At 41.5% G+C, this 15,555-nt stretch overlaps 1 protein-coding gene across 1 annotated transcript in view; it reads left to right on the top strand.

Moving 5' to 3' along the window:
- The window catches only part of ATRNL1 (attractin-like 1), a 428,818-nt gene extending 420,664 nt beyond the window's left edge, over nt 1–8,154 (top strand). The window contains exon 29 of the mRNA XM_014546342.1: nt 3,849–8,154. Within this exon, the coding sequence (XP_014401828.1) occupies nt 3,849–3,973 (125 nt within the window). The 3' untranslated portion in view covers nt 3,974–8,154. The remainder of the gene's footprint in view (nt 1–3,848) is intronic.
- Nucleotides 8,155–15,555: the final 7,401 nt, after the last annotated feature.

Genomic DNA, 15,555 nt, shown 5'->3' with positions numbered 1-15,555 from the left:
GTAATAATTAGATTAACCTAAAAATTGAAAGATGTGTCAAAACAAATGACAGATGTCATGAAACATTGATTTTGATTGAAGGCTTCGCAATTTTGCGCTACAACATAACTTACAGCTGCATTCGCCAATAATTCCCGTTTAAATATTCACTTGCTACTATTATTATGGGACAGAGGGAGTATTACATTGTGGGGAAGGGCAGGTATTATTATCATTTTTGAAAGAGCCACTGTCTTGGTTTTTCTTTTGAACAATTAAGAAACTCAGATTCCCTACAATAAAGTTTGCTGAAGGGGAAGGATAGAAATTGCTTTAATTTTTCTTTCTTTTTTAATGAGTCTTCCACACACTAGACCATTAGGAATCCAGGGGCCTTATCTCTCGTTTACTCTTGTGTCTAGGCCCTCTTGTAGGCGAAGGAGGACCTAGCGATTTGTGGGTGGTACTTGTTGTTTAAAGTTCCCCAAGTATTACAATATGAAGAAATGCAAGCATAGTAATAAAAATCTTGCACCCAACAATTTGACACTTAGGCGCGCACACACACAGCTATTGTGATTATTGTGTTACTTATTAATAATCTTACGGGATTTATAAAGCAGAATAACTCATGGTGTGCCACAAGCTGTGTGGGGCAGTGATGGGCACAAGCTTAAATCTGAATGAAAACCTCACTCGGCCCATTAAGAAGATTAGACCTGGGCAGGTGGCCCTCTGAGCATGCTCTGCGGGTCAGCTGTGGACACTCGGGTACCACTAGGGGAGGAACGCGAGGCTTCCTACATTCCTACTGCTGTTTACACAGGGTCTGCAAATGCAGTTGATGTTTCATTTTCAGAGGAAAGGACACACAGCTGTCAAATTAAAAGTAAGCATGATTTGCAAGTTTATTTGTAAAGTAAGAACTGAAATGATTTATTGATTTATTATTTTCAACCGAATATGCTTCCAAGCTTACAGATCATTAGTAAACCCAGGATATGGTGTGAGAGACGCTACTTTAATTAGGCTTTGGACTTCATATACTCCAGAATACAAAGATACAGTGACAGTTTCAAAGTAGCATAAAATTTCCTGTTTTGGCAACTCCAGCTGTTTACTTCTCTGTTGGCACTGTACCTCCCGTAAGGGGAACGGCCTTAGCAGCCACATGAAAATGGGCAAGTATTTGTTTTCAGAGCTCCTTCAGACTAGGTCATAGGATAGTTTAATGAACAACATGATCTCATATTTGGATGCTGTGATCATTGAAATTAGTGTAAGTGGTCTCTGTCCACATTAAAGGAGATATATCCATATTATTTGTCATATTTGGCTGTCTCTTGATAAGATGGTGCCAGCAGTGGAATTACAGGAGGTTGTAAATTATGACAGAAGTATGATGGGAGATCTGAGGGAACTGGAGGTCTGCCTGAACTGAACTTTGGGTTAGCACAGCCATGGTCTGTGGCTTTCTCTTAAATAATGTGCTTCAGCTCGGCTCCCTCCCTAAAGAAATAACAAAATCAGTATTTCCTGTAGCAGAATAAGGTTAAAACATCTGTGGGGGACATTCAAGAAGTTCATATGTGCTTTTCAAAGGTCAAACAAGAGAATTTTATTTAAAATTTGACTCTTTGATCTTGTATTATCTCTAAATAATTTCTAAGAAATATTTACTATCCTGAAAGAGTACGATATTTAACAGCATCTCTTAAAGGTAAATATGTAAGATTATTACCTTAGCTGGGAGAGCTGTAATTTTTTAATCCCTTGCATTTAACACCATCAATTTCTCCTTCTCCATAAATACCTTCTCTTCTGTTTTCAAATGCACTTGAGGCTCCTTTTTCCTACATATACATCCACATATATTTCACCTGACCTTGCTGGTTCCCATATAAACCAGCTTAGAATACATTGCCCCAGAGGAATAAAATAGTTTAATGACAGTTACATAGGCTAAGATCCAAAAGCGAGGCCTTCTAATAGCAACGCATTGAGAAGATGTCTGTGAGGGCTCCGGGATTGGTTCAGCTCGATCCAGAATCAAGTCCCCAAGACCTTGCAGAAGGCAGTCTTGTCTCTTGGTTTAGTATGGTGACTGGGTACATTATGCTTTACTCAAGAATTATAGGGAGCTTTGTGTGTAGCTATGATAAACCAGGGTATCTGTTTGAGCCATTGCTATTACAAATTTAGGAAATTCTTTCCTGTCCCTGAACATCTTACCAAACATTCCTGTCAATCAATGGACAACCCTGTTTAACTCAGCATTATGTTTTTATTGCCCATGAGAGCTAGAGATCACTTTGGGGCTGAAATTCTGCTCATCATACTCAAGGTCCTTTTCTTATATTTAAAATATTTATCAGCTAAATTTCTATAGGTCATCTTTCTTCCATATCCACCTGTGCTTAGCACATCTTTATCCCTGGGATGCTTGCTTTCTTCTTCTTAAAACCAGGTTAAAGTAATGAAAAAATAAGCCACAGGCTGGGAGAAAATATCTGCAAAACACATATCTGGTGAAGGACTGATATCCAAAATATAGAAGAAATCTCTTAAAACTATAATAAGAAAACAAACAGCCTCATTAAAAACGGGCAGAAAATCTGAGCAGATACCTCACCCAAGAAGAGATATATATTTATAACAAAGCAACATATGAAAAGATGTCCAACATAATGTTACTGGGGAATTACAGATTAAAACTACCATGAACTACAGCTACATACCTGTTAGGATGGCTGAAGTCCAAAACACTGACAACACCAAATGCTGACAGATGTGGAGCAACGTTCATTGCTGGTGGGAATGCAAAATGGCGCAGCCACTTTGGAAGACAGTTTGGCAGTTTCTCTTAAAACTGAAACATAGGCTGACCATGCGCTAGGTATTTGTGAATTGAAAACTTCTGTTCACACAAAAATTTGCATGTGGATGTTTATGGTAGCTTTATTCATAATTGCCCAAAATTGGAAGCAGTCATCATGCCCTTCAATGGATAAACAAACTGTGGTCCATCTATACAATGGAATGTTATTTGATGATAAAAAGAAATGAGCCAAAAAATTGAACCAAAAAAAGATATGATGGAACTTAAAGGCATATTTCTAAGTGAAATAAGGCAATCTGTAAAAGGCTTATATTTTACTGTTTCAACTATATGACATTCTGGAAAAGGCAAAACTGTAGAGGCATTGAAAAAAAATCAGTGATGACCAGAGGCACAGGAGAAGGGGAGGAATGTATTGGTAAAGTATAGGGGATTATCAGGGCAGGGAAACTATTCCATATGCTACTATAGCGGTGAGTACATGATGTTATGCATTTGTCAAAACCCATAGAGCTGTTCAGTGCAAAGCATGGACCCTAAAGTAAACAAACTATGGATGTTAGATAACAATCCTGTATCAATATTGGTTCAATTTCTTTGTAAACCTAAAACAGCCCTAAAATTTTAAAAAGAATTTGTAATGCAATGACCTTTGTCCCACACACAAAATAAACCCTAGTAACACTGAAAATCCCTTGTCCACCCAAAGCAAACCTGTGTCCAGCGTAGAAACTAAGTTGTGAGTCACACCCAGTACTCACTGTGGTATCATTTCTCGCACTGAACTTGATGGTCTGACGTCAGAGCCAGTTACCTTTGTTAATCCTGTTCTTCTCCCTGTGTTTAAGTTCCTGTGACCCAGTGAAGAAACTTTGTAAATAAAGGGTAAACTACTTGATAACTTCCAATAAACCTCTCAGTGTTCGATGCCTGAATGTAAAAACAAAAAAAAATAACGTGCTACGCCACCACTGTCGCCTTTCTAGAAAGATCTAAGCAAACATTTAAAGGCCTTTTCCTTGTCTTCCAGGCCTTGCAATTGCCAGTGCTCTAGTAGATATTTCACAACAGAAGCCTTCGGATAGTAAAGACAAGACGTCGGGCGTGCGGAATCGGAAACACCACCTCTCAACTCGCCAAGGAACTTGCGTCTGAGAAACGGGGAGTCCTCCCGGATCAGTTGTGCGGTTCCACCTTTTAAACGGCTTCCCTATGGCCTCGAGTTGTCCGGAGACAAAACTCTTCATGGTCCCAGGACCCAAGTGCAGTTCCCTCCGAGTGGGCAATGACCCAAGTGGCCAAAGAATGTTCACGAGTTTTCTAGAAGTAACAGTATTGAAGGTCATGGATGATAAAGTCAGTTTTTATGACTCTCTTAGGCTTATCCTAGATAACTTTTAATTTCCCTGGAAAAAAATATGTATATTGTTTCTTAATGCAGATGAAAAAATATGTAATTCGTATAAACCAAACTGTTTATATCCCAAGACATTAAAGAAAGACATTTTATAATGCCTGAACGATGAGAATTGTACAGTTTTTGCCTCATAAGCAAACTTAAATCGCTTCTATATGAATGGGAAATGAACAAATTGCAGCAGCTTTAAATGCTGTTTTTATCTCACTGTAAATGTAAATGCGAGACTTTGATTTAGTAGGATGTAGGCAATGCATTTAAATATTTCACACAACGGTTTCAGGCCCAAAGTCAGATTGAGAATGTGACTATTTTCCACCTAACTGGAATGCAGACCCAAATGAGTCCATTTGGATGGATGGTAGGTGCAACTTCACAGGAGGTTTATTAGGATTCTGAGTGAAGAGGACCTTCCTGTGGTCCATGCCAACTGCCTAACTCATTATGAGAACCGATAGAGCATGGAAAAGCCTGGCCAGCAATCAATTTCCCCCTCCCTCCCAACACAGCCTCCAACACCACGAACGCGAAGAGAGCTGAAATCGTGATTTTGCAGCGTGCCAGCTTCTGCCCTCACATGGTAACTTCTTAATTGCCCGGGCACCATGGGATCAAACCTACATGGTCCATCTGCATTTTTAAAAGAACAGATAATCTTCTTTTGACCTTCTTCTGCTAGCTGCTAGCTTTTATCTACCCTTACAAATGTGATGAAAGGTATTTTAGAGCGACACCTCCCAGGTTATAATCTGACCCAGGTTCCTTCCTGCCAACCATCTCGCTGAGAACACAAGCCGAAAAGAGCATTTAGCTGGCGCGCATCTACAGAATTCTTATTTCCAATGTGAACACATAGGTGTCCTGAGCGAAAGTCTCCCGTGTGATAAATAAGTTCATTATTGCCCCCATTTAACCTATTCTTAGTGACTCAAACCCCTGAATTATGTCAGAAAGGGAAGATGATATAAAACAGCTTTCACATTGGGATGTAGGCTCCTGTGTGACCTAACCTTGACCACAGTTCACAAGGGGTCAGTGGCATTACAGATCTTGTTGGGAGGTTCCTAACTGCAAGGTGACTACAAAGTATTCGTAGAGAACACTGAGAGATATCCAAAGCTGCTTTATATGCTATAGTTTTGTTCAATCTGAAAGTCATTTAAATATCACTGATGTTTAGAACTACATATGTACTTTTCATGTTCTTTGGATTTCTGGAAGGTAATGATACTTCACTGTTTACAGCTAATGCCTAGTTGCTTGCATGCTATGGTTGTGCAGTAGCGGAACAGGACACTAGCGTGATAGAAAATGTTGATTTTATAATGCCATTTATACATAGCTTAATTTGGCGAGGATCGAATGTAATATATATCAGGAATGATCATACACTATGTAGTTGCATCATATATAAGATTGCTAGGTAACATCTAACCGTGACTATGTCATTGTTTTAATGATTAGGCATTTATGAGTTATGGTGTATATTCCTTATGTTGGCATGATATTTTGCTATTTTCCATGCATTAAGAATAAGACTAATTCTTAGAGCAATTTTATCTATGCCCTGTGGGTTTTTTTCTTTTGAGGGGAGGGAGTGGAGCTGGTTTTTATCTCCCTGTGGTATTTTATCTCTCAAAAAAGTGAGAAAAGTTTGTAAAAGTCTCTTAAAAACAATCAAACAATTTTATTAGCTTCTTTTTGGAACCTTTAAGTGTTCATTTTTTTCTCCTAGAAAAATAAATTGACAAAACTGCTGATTACAAAAATATACATCATTTAGAAATAAAATGATTGCCCAATTTGTGTAATTTTCTAACAGTTGTCATGAGAGAAAGCTTATATAACAAAAACAGAGTTGTATGCAAAATCTATATCAGCTATATCTTTTGAGAGTCTAAGCAAACGGTATTACTGTGAAAGAATTGTCAAGCTTCATCCACCTCGAATCCCAGCAGGTTCCTAAAATATGGAAATCTGAACTTGAGAGAATTATGGGACACAATGCAATGTTAAAGTCATACTATACTTTCCTGGGCCAAATATTGCTAACTTCCTGACTAATTATGCAGTATCTTCTTAACTTAGCAAAGCTTTTTACTGGCAATAAAATGCTTCACCCTCAGGTGCCGTGGATTGAAAACACCTTAGGGATAATCACTGTGAATGTGTCCTTTTTTCACACACACACACATTGCAACAATTTTACTTTTGTATGCTGCCTTTTTTATTTTTAACCAAACCACAAGTATGCAGAAACTCTTCAAGATGTTAGCAAGTAAATGACTGGTTCTCTTGAAAATGTATTTTAATGGAATTCTGTATATATCCATTTAGAATGACTTTGAAAAAATTCTTTAGATTTTAGGATGTATTGCTCTTCCACAAATGAAAATTTTGGATTAAGTATAATGGAGTTTTAAAAATTAACCAGGGGACACTATTTGGACACAATAGAAAATTCTTGTTGAAAGATCGCACATGCTTGCAGATTGATTGAATGCATATTAAGAGGATTGGGATTTTTGTAATTGCTTGTAAATGAAAACTTATTCTAGGGATACACAAAGAAGGAAAATGTATGCCATATACTATTGTACTATGTTCACGAGGAAAACTTGAAACAGGACGTATTTCGATGAGTAATCAATATTTACTATACTTCCCAACATCGCATTTTCTTTGGTTCCAGGAAGACTGAGACGATGGCTGTTGTCACTGCAGGTCACTTAGAGTGCAGGCTGGGGGATGGGCCTGGGAACGGATGTGGGACCCGCTTTGAGCTGTGAGGTGCTGGACAAGTTTTACCCTGGGAAGCCTCAGACTCTTCACCTGTGAAGGGAGCGAGCAGTGCCCACTCGGCAGAACGGTGATAAGCCTGGGAGGAAGTAGACATAAAGCCCCCACAGCGATGCAGGGCAGCTGCCCTTAACAATCTCGGGGCCACCAGCCCACTCTTGTTCTACCCATTGTTTTTGAATCCATCTCTTGATTTTTTTTAACCCACTTTTCTCCATAGAGAAAAGCCAGGGAGGTTTTTGCAAATGAAGTTGTCATGAAAATCTTAAGTTCTTATAGTATTTCTAAGGTATAGAGATCTCTCAACAACTACTTTAATATTTGGGTCAATAGAGGATTTGACTCTTTCTAAATATATACTGTTTTAATAAAGTATTTTTTAAATTACCCCTGATGACAGTTAGACAGGACCATCAATTGGCACTTTCACTTTCAAATTAGGCAAAACCAGATCAATGCTTACATTTGGTTGTCATATTCTCTTTTTTTTCCCATTGAATATAAAACTGATTTGAAAAGTATGTTATATGAAATGTTTTAAAAATTAAAACTTGTCAAATGAACCAATTCTACCCACATACACTTTTTTAAAAGATGAACTTACATTGTACTAGGGTGGGTGTGGAATTTGATCGTTAGAACCGCCTGGGTGGGTGCAGGTGCTTAAGTTTTCTCTAGAGATTAAGATCCTGGAGGACTGGCTTGGACCCTGGAGATGAATATGCTTAATAAGCACCTCGGTGATTCTGACGATTCGTCAAACTAGGGAAACGCTGCCCTGGGCCAAACGGCTGCTTTTCTCAACAGGAGAATTTCTTTGAGTCATGAAGTTACCACTCTCATTCAAAAGGCTTTCAATATTTTCCCAAGGAGTATAAGCCATCTGGTTGGTGTTACAGCAGTGTCTTCATTAGAGTGTACATTTAACATTTCAGTTTTCTCAATTTTTTTTAAATTAAGAATTAGAACCCTATCAGTGTACATGTATACAGGAGTGCATGCCAGTGTTATAACAGACTGTGTAAAAGTTCAAACCTGCTTTAAAAAGCGAACATTTAATGATACCGTGTGCTCTTGATCAGGAGTTTAATGACTGGAATAAAAACAGTGTATCTCCCAACCCGCTGCCAAATGCAGTTTTGTTATTTTTTTTTGTTTGTTTACCTTTCCCAGATCATACAGGAAAAAGCACTCAGCACCTGAGAAAGCCCTCCCTCCTCGCCCCCTGCTAACACTTGGTTGTACAATTTGTGTTGTTGAAAATACATTTTCTCTCTTTCCCTCCCCACCTGATTTCCGTTGGCTTTCTCTACATGACTCTTGGCACAGCGTGCCCAACACTCGGATGGTCCTGGGATGGAAGAAATTCTCAAAGCCTGAGGGGCAGACACCAGCTACCACTGCAGGTCTCTGCTCCAACCTTGTGTTTTGTGTTTGCATAATGTGTTCTTACCATAAAAGTCCCCTTTCTGGGGCTGGTGCAGCTGTGGCAGAGCTGAGGAATGTTCTAGAACAGTCTGCTTGTTCTCTGCATGCTTTGGAGTGAGACCCATGTTGCCACCTGCACCCCGGCCTTCTGTCAGAGCCACTGCTCTGCCGGGTCTTGTCTGGAGTCACTGAGCAGGAGCGGCCCAGGGGAACCCAGCCCTTCTCTTCTTTCTGCCCCGAAGGCCCTAGTGCAGGGACCCTGATTGGCCTCAGAGCCTCAGACGGGCTCTCTGCCTCCTAACCCTGGGCCCAAATCTGAGGCTGGCCCTGCCCGTGCTTAGACTAGAAGATGGAATGGGGACCTCCTCCCAGGCCGCCCTCCATCTCACCTCCCAGAGGTCAGGCCGGGGAAGAAGCCGGGACCAAGAGGCTCACTCAGCCCCGAGAAATGCCCAACGTGGCTGGCATCTTCCAGAAGCCTCAGGAAAGAAAAAGCAGCTTTGGGAGGGGCCCAGGTGAGCATGTGCCTGAAGGAGAGAGAGCTTAGAGTTGAATCTCAGAGCCCCTTTGGCTTACAAGATATCTGTAAAACCATCAACAATAAAAGATACTTAAAAATGAAAAACGAACAAACAAAAACAAAAAAATAGCAGTTTCTCTGACCACCTGAGCCATATACACATTCCTCTTCAGCTTTTTTAAATTTAACATATATTTTTACTTAAGAGAGAAGAAGGGAGAGGGAAAGAGAAATAGAAACATCAATGATGAGAATCATTGATCGGCTGCCTCCTGCACGCCCCCTACTGGGGATCGAGTCCACAACCCAGGCATGTGCCCTGACCGGGAATCGAACTGTGACCTCCTGGTGCATGGGTCAATGCTCCACCACTGAGCCATGCCGACTGGACCTCTTCAGCTTTTTGATGTTGGATCAGTGGCTAGTGGGAGATTTGAAGATTTTAGCCCAAAACTGATTTTTCTCTGCCCTGCAGAGGTTTTTTTCATAGAAGTCACTTGGGAGTGGCCGAAGTGAGGGGCAGGCATGCTTTCAGCTCTGACCCACAGCTTTTTCTGATGAACATACAACTCCCTCTCCAAAGTCTCATGGGGTTTCCTACTTGGTACCTGGCAGAGGCCAGAGCAGCCAAGGTTTGGTTGAGCTTTACCAGTCCTTTCTCCTGCCCTACTCATGAACACAGCAAGTATTATTATTTTGCATTCCAAATATGAGAGGACTTTATCATTTTGGTTGAGCTTTGGTACATTGCACCCCACCCCCAATTCTGACCAAGTCTGCCACCAGGGGTCTCATCCTTTGTTGAAATAACCCTGCCCCGTGCAAGGATTGGTTGTGGAGCAGTCCGAATGGAACAAGAAACCAAGCCCTCAGACCACTGCAGAGACGCTGTATTCTACTCGCCATCCGAAGGTTTGACAACAAGGTTCATACTTGGCAGAAGTGAAATTTTCACACAGGCAAGATAGCTATTTAAGCATCAGCTTTAAACCAGCTGTGTTCATGGCCAGGTAAGAGCTACTGCGCCAGCAATCCACCTAGGACAGTGGTCGGCAAATGGCGGCTCGCGAGCCACATGCGGCTCTTTGGCCCCTTGAGTGTGACTCTTCCACAAAATACTGGCTCTTCCACAAAATACCGACTTCTGCGCATGGGCCACGAAGTTTCAATCGCACTGAAAGTGCGCGCCCGCATGTGGTATTTTGTGGAAGAGCCACGCTCAAGAGGCCAAAGAGCCGCATGTGGCTCACGAGCCACCGTTTGCCGACCACGGACTTAGGAAAACAGCATTAGTGAGCAAATTCTTGTAACAGTTCTTTGTGCTTCTATAGCCCCTTTACCAAAAGATAGCTTACATTTTGTGCTTTCAAGTGAAGTACAAGTTATCTTAAAATAAGTCCTATCTGGGGACACACTGGAGTTTCAATGGGAACTCAAATGCCAACGTTTTCTAATGTCTTGGGCCGGTTGTCGAAACCATTAAGTAACCGGGGGTAAAAATGATCACCTCTCTCACCGATGTGTTGTGACGAGTTTCTCTTGTTGAAATGGGAAACATATCAGAGTGGAATGTTTTCTCCTTTTACTTTGAAAAGGTTCAAGGTTCAATTCAAGGAAGCACAAGCTCTGATTTCCCCTTGAAATGTGTTGGTAACACTAATGTGCATACATGTGCCAAAGTTCCCAAAGAATTCAGTTGCAATAGTCCCCGGTGACATGTGCTGCCTGAGATGTGCTTTTCGGGATTTCTACAATGTCTGTTACACATTTCAAATGTTATCTTCCTCAACTTCCAATGGTCATTTTGCAGCAAATACGAACAGACTGTGTTGGATGTCATCACGCAGCTCCCCTGGCCCTTCACAGACTGGTCAGCTCATTTCATCCCTGCAGCGGGCCAGCACTCTCATCTCTGCTTCAGCGCTTTAAAAATAAATACATAACATAACACAGGTCTTGCGCATCCCCGTTCCCTGGTGACAACGCACGTTGGCAGCAGGGATCTTTTCCTTAGGTCAGCGTGTCTGAAATACGATGGCACTTAAAAGGCAGGCCGGCTGGAAAGTCACCAATAAAAACACTAGGTCAGCTTAAAACAATTTGATTTCCACCCAAAATGAATCACCTTGCAGCACAAATAGATAATGGCAAACAGAACATGCTACTTACCAAGACGATTCCCTGCTGGGAGGCAGAACTCTGGGCTCATTCGAAGCTCGTTACCCTGTGAGGATAAAGGAATATGGTCTTGTGGACATTTATGTGGGATGAACTAGTTGGAAGAGGAAAAAGGCTGAGTACCCAACACCCACTCCTTGCTGATTTCTGAAGTGACGGCTCCAAGTGGACCTTCCAATGCAAACACGCAATCGGTGTTGGCTAATAAAAGAGTCGGCCAACCTGGAAGGGAAACTACCACAGAGGAACCTTCTTTGTCTCAGGAGGCAGGGCCTGTGATGAGCTTCACAAACGAGAAGCTGTAAGGACGTGGAAGGGTGTCCTGTTTGTGTTGTTATACAAAACACAAGTGCTTTCGTGACATGACATTCCTTCTACTCAGTATCCAGAAGATGGTTATGTGGCAGACTTTTTCTCAGTAATTCTTCTTTTGATAGTAGGTATGAACCACTTAGGTTTTGTGCATCCATGAATTGAGAATTATTTTGTCCTAAGGTGAAATAATTTCCAAAGAAAGCACATGCCTCTGGGAAAAAAAAAATTATTGTGTTTCAAAATATTATACCCATGCTTCTATCCTTCCATACTGCATTAATGATAGCCTTTCTCCTTTCTTTGGTGCAGATTACTCTGTGTAGATATTCTTCATGTAGTCTTGATAATTGCCCCCACAATGTAGTCTCTAAGGGATTATTTACAATATTTATAAAGATTATGGCAATGTCAGGTTTACTGTCATAGTGGAATATAAGATAATGATTAATAACGTCTACAAAGTTTGAAGTCTAGTCTGGCCAGGTGGTTCTGTTAGTTGGAGCATCATCTCATACACCAAAAAGGTTGCAGATTCAATTCCTGGTCAGGGCACACCTAGGTTGCAGGTTCGATCCCCAGTTGAGGCAACTGATCAATGTTTCTCTCTCTCGATCTCTCTTTTCCTTCCTTTCTCTCTAAAATCAATAAATATATCTTCAGGTGAGGATTTTTTTTTTGAGTTTGAAGTCTACTAGGACTGTTGGTATAGAGTTTATTCTACTGTAAAACAAGTTACTCATGTCACTAAAATTAAATACAGTTTTCCAAAGTTAGGTCTCAACCACATTAATATCAATCTGAAATGGTAGCATTTGGGATGTTTGGGGCTTTATGTTATATGAACCAGTCTGTAAACTAGACAGTGAACCAAAACTATGCAAGGACAGAGAGATAGTTGAATCAATTCTGAAATTTTTTAAAAGACTGTTAAGAACACATGACCTCGCCCTGGCCAGGTAGCTCAGTTGGTTAGAGTGTCGTCATGATACACCAGTCAGGGCACAGGCAAGAATAAACCAACAAATGCATAAGTAAGTGGAACAACAAATCAATGTTTCTCTCCTTGCTCTCTCTTTCTCCCTTCATCTCTCTAAAATCAATTTTTAAAGAAAAGAACACATGGTCTAGTGGTTAAAGTGGAGACCTGGGAAAACTAGAATAAACCCAGATTCTATCCTCCAATGAGAGACTGAGCTTCACCATGTTTTATTTACCTTGTGTAGAAAACAATGAGAACGCTGCTTCTTTCCTTTCAGGATGCTCGTGAGAAGTACCAGCTCCTACGACTGGTGCTATCAGAAGGCTGTCTGTGTAGCGCTGTGTATCTGCCCTTGGTAATATGCTTTGGATTGTCATGACACCTCTCACAATTTGATTTCCTAAAGATATTCCCGTATTCGGTGTTTTCTAGATTTCACAGGCAGAGGGATGCATCATATCTCACTGACCTGCAGAAGCTCTCGTAACTATTGTCTTGGTATATAAATGAATGACGAAGGTGCCATATCATGATTTGAATTTCCATTTGCGGCTGGATTTGTGAAGTGTAACGCTTTGGTGGTTTCTGTCCCACTGGTAAATGATAAAGTTACTCATCTGTACCTAGGCATCTGAAATTTTATCAGGTTATTACCTAAGTGAAGTATTTTACACAAAACACTAAAATTGGCGTTAGAAAGAACAGCTTGATCAATATTGGCATAGGTAAGACATTTCTAAAGCTCTCAACAAAATCATAAACTAAAACCTTTCTCTCTCTCCCCGTTAAACACCATGGAGCGCTTTTTCTTTTCGATAAGCCATCTACGGTGTGTTTACTGAAGCTTGCATTGATGGTCCCTCATAGTGTTTGCAGCTCGAGTTCTGTTCCAGCAGCTACACGCAACGAGTCCACAGTGCAGGGCAGGCGGCCCCTCTGGAACCTCAGCTTGTTTGTTCTCTCGCTGTTCGAAAGGTAATTAAGGAGCATTGCATGTTTCTCAATTAATGATTTCTCATTCAACAGGGGATCTTTGATGCTAATTTGTTTTAATCAGGGCAGAGGCTGCTCAAAAACTCCAAACAATTCAGTGAAGAGGAACTAGGAATTTTTAATCAAGTGGAAGAGATTTAAATGCTCTGAGGGACGCATCCGTCAGGCACTTCCAATTCCTGCTCATTTAAGAATGTTCTATGGGGTTTTATAAACCAATGTGAGAATTATTAGAGTACATTGTATCCTACAATATGATTTTCCTTTCTATATTTGTGTGACTATATAATGAACTCCACTGAAAGCCTACTTAGCTACAATCTTCATTTCTCTCTCTCTCTCTCTCTCTCTCTCTCTCTCTCATGTATTTATGCAGACATCTAATACCCTTATTTACATAGACACTTGTAAAGGTAGAACGTGTATGTGTAAGAGTATATTTACGTCTATGTAGCAAATGAAGAATGGAGGGTTCGTTATAAAGGAGCATGAGGTGTAAAACATTCTGTTCACCTCTTGGGCGACTGTCCTGAGGGGCTGGCTGTTCCTAATTTGAGCTGCTAAGTCCAAGTTGCATTATGTACGTGGAAACAACAGGCTATATAGCAGTGGTACCTTGAAGAGCCGTTACAATGTGATTAGGCCCTAATTTGTGTAAAAAAAAAATGAGTTAACCAGGTTGATGACGCCTGATGGAGATTAATACACCAAGTAGTTAAATTACAATGCTGCCTTTCTTTTCCCATGACCAGGTTCCGATCCTCTCGTTCTGATGACTTCACGTCAAGACTATTTTGCAGGAGTGTCCATCGTGTGACAATGAGGTGGGTTGGGTTTTTTTTCCTCCCTCTCACTGATACAGAAACATTGCAACGCCCGAGAGATCAACACGTATGGGCTCACTGAAAGTGGGAAAACAAGCTTTGTTTTTCATCCAGTGGCTCTGGAGCTTGAGAGCAGATCACAGCCACCTGGAGAGCTTGTTAAACCAACTCCCGGGCCGCTCCTGGGGCTCCTGATTGGGCGAATCCAGAATAGGGCCTGAGGCTTTCATTCCCAACACGTGCTCAGAGGATGCTGGGCTGGGCTGGGCTGGCGACCCGGCTTCCAGAACCCCTGTTAGGAATAAATCAATCAGAACGAGGCGAGCCACGGCTCGAACGTAGCACTGGGCAATGGCTCTGCGTCCTGCGTGTGTTCCAGTGTATTTATTGGTCACAGGTTCACTCGGCCGGACGGTAGGCGAGCCTGTGTGTCTCCGCAGTGGCCTTTGGGTGAGTCGATGGCCCAGTTGGGCGGGGACTGAGTGGTGGACTTGGGCAGGGGGATGACAGATGTGCCTATATTTTTATTCATTGAGATCCCCTAGAGCAGTGGTTCTCAACCTTCCTAATGCCGCGACCCTTTAATACAGTTCCTCATGTTGTGGTGACCCCCAACCATAAAATTATTTTCGTTGCTACTTCATAACTGTAATTTTGAAGTTACTGTTATGAATCGTAATGTAAATATCTGATATGCAGGATGTATTTTCATTGTTACAAATTGAACATAATTAAAGCATAGTGATTAATCACAAAAGCAATATGTAATTATATATGTGTTTTCCGATGGTCTTAGGCGACCCCTGTGAAAGGGTCGTTCGACCCCCAAAGGTGTCGCGACCCACAGGTTGAGAACCGCTGCAGAGGGCTTTGCAGGAATTAGGGACATTTGAAAACATGTTTGAATGGAAATGATGATGTGGCATACCTGTGCTAATGGGCAACGGCCAAGCCAAACTGGCGTGTGAAAAACTGGAACATGACCTGGCCATTTGCTCAGTAGTTAAAGCGTTGGTCCAGGGATAGAAGGGTTGTGGATTCGATTCCGGGTCACGGGCACCTACCTTAGTTGCAGGATCCATCCCCAGCCCCAGAAGGGTTCGTGTGGGAGGCAACCAGTCAATGTGTCTCTCTCACATAGATCTCTCTCTCTCTCTCTCTCTCTCTCCTCCTTCTCCTCCTCCTCCTCCTCCTCCTCCTCCTCTTCCTCTTCCTCCTCTTTTCCTCTCTCTCCCCTTCCTCCTTCCCTCCCATTCTCTTTCTAAAGATCAATGGAAAAAATAT

The sequence above is a fragment of the Myotis brandtii genome, unplaced genomic scaffold (assembly GCF_000412655.1).
Source record: "Myotis brandtii unplaced genomic scaffold, ASM41265v1 scaffold441, whole genome shotgun sequence".
In the NCBI taxonomy this organism is placed as follows: domain Eukaryota; kingdom Metazoa; phylum Chordata; class Mammalia; order Chiroptera; family Vespertilionidae; genus Myotis; species Myotis brandtii.
This window is presented reverse-complemented; position numbering and strand designations above follow the sequence as displayed.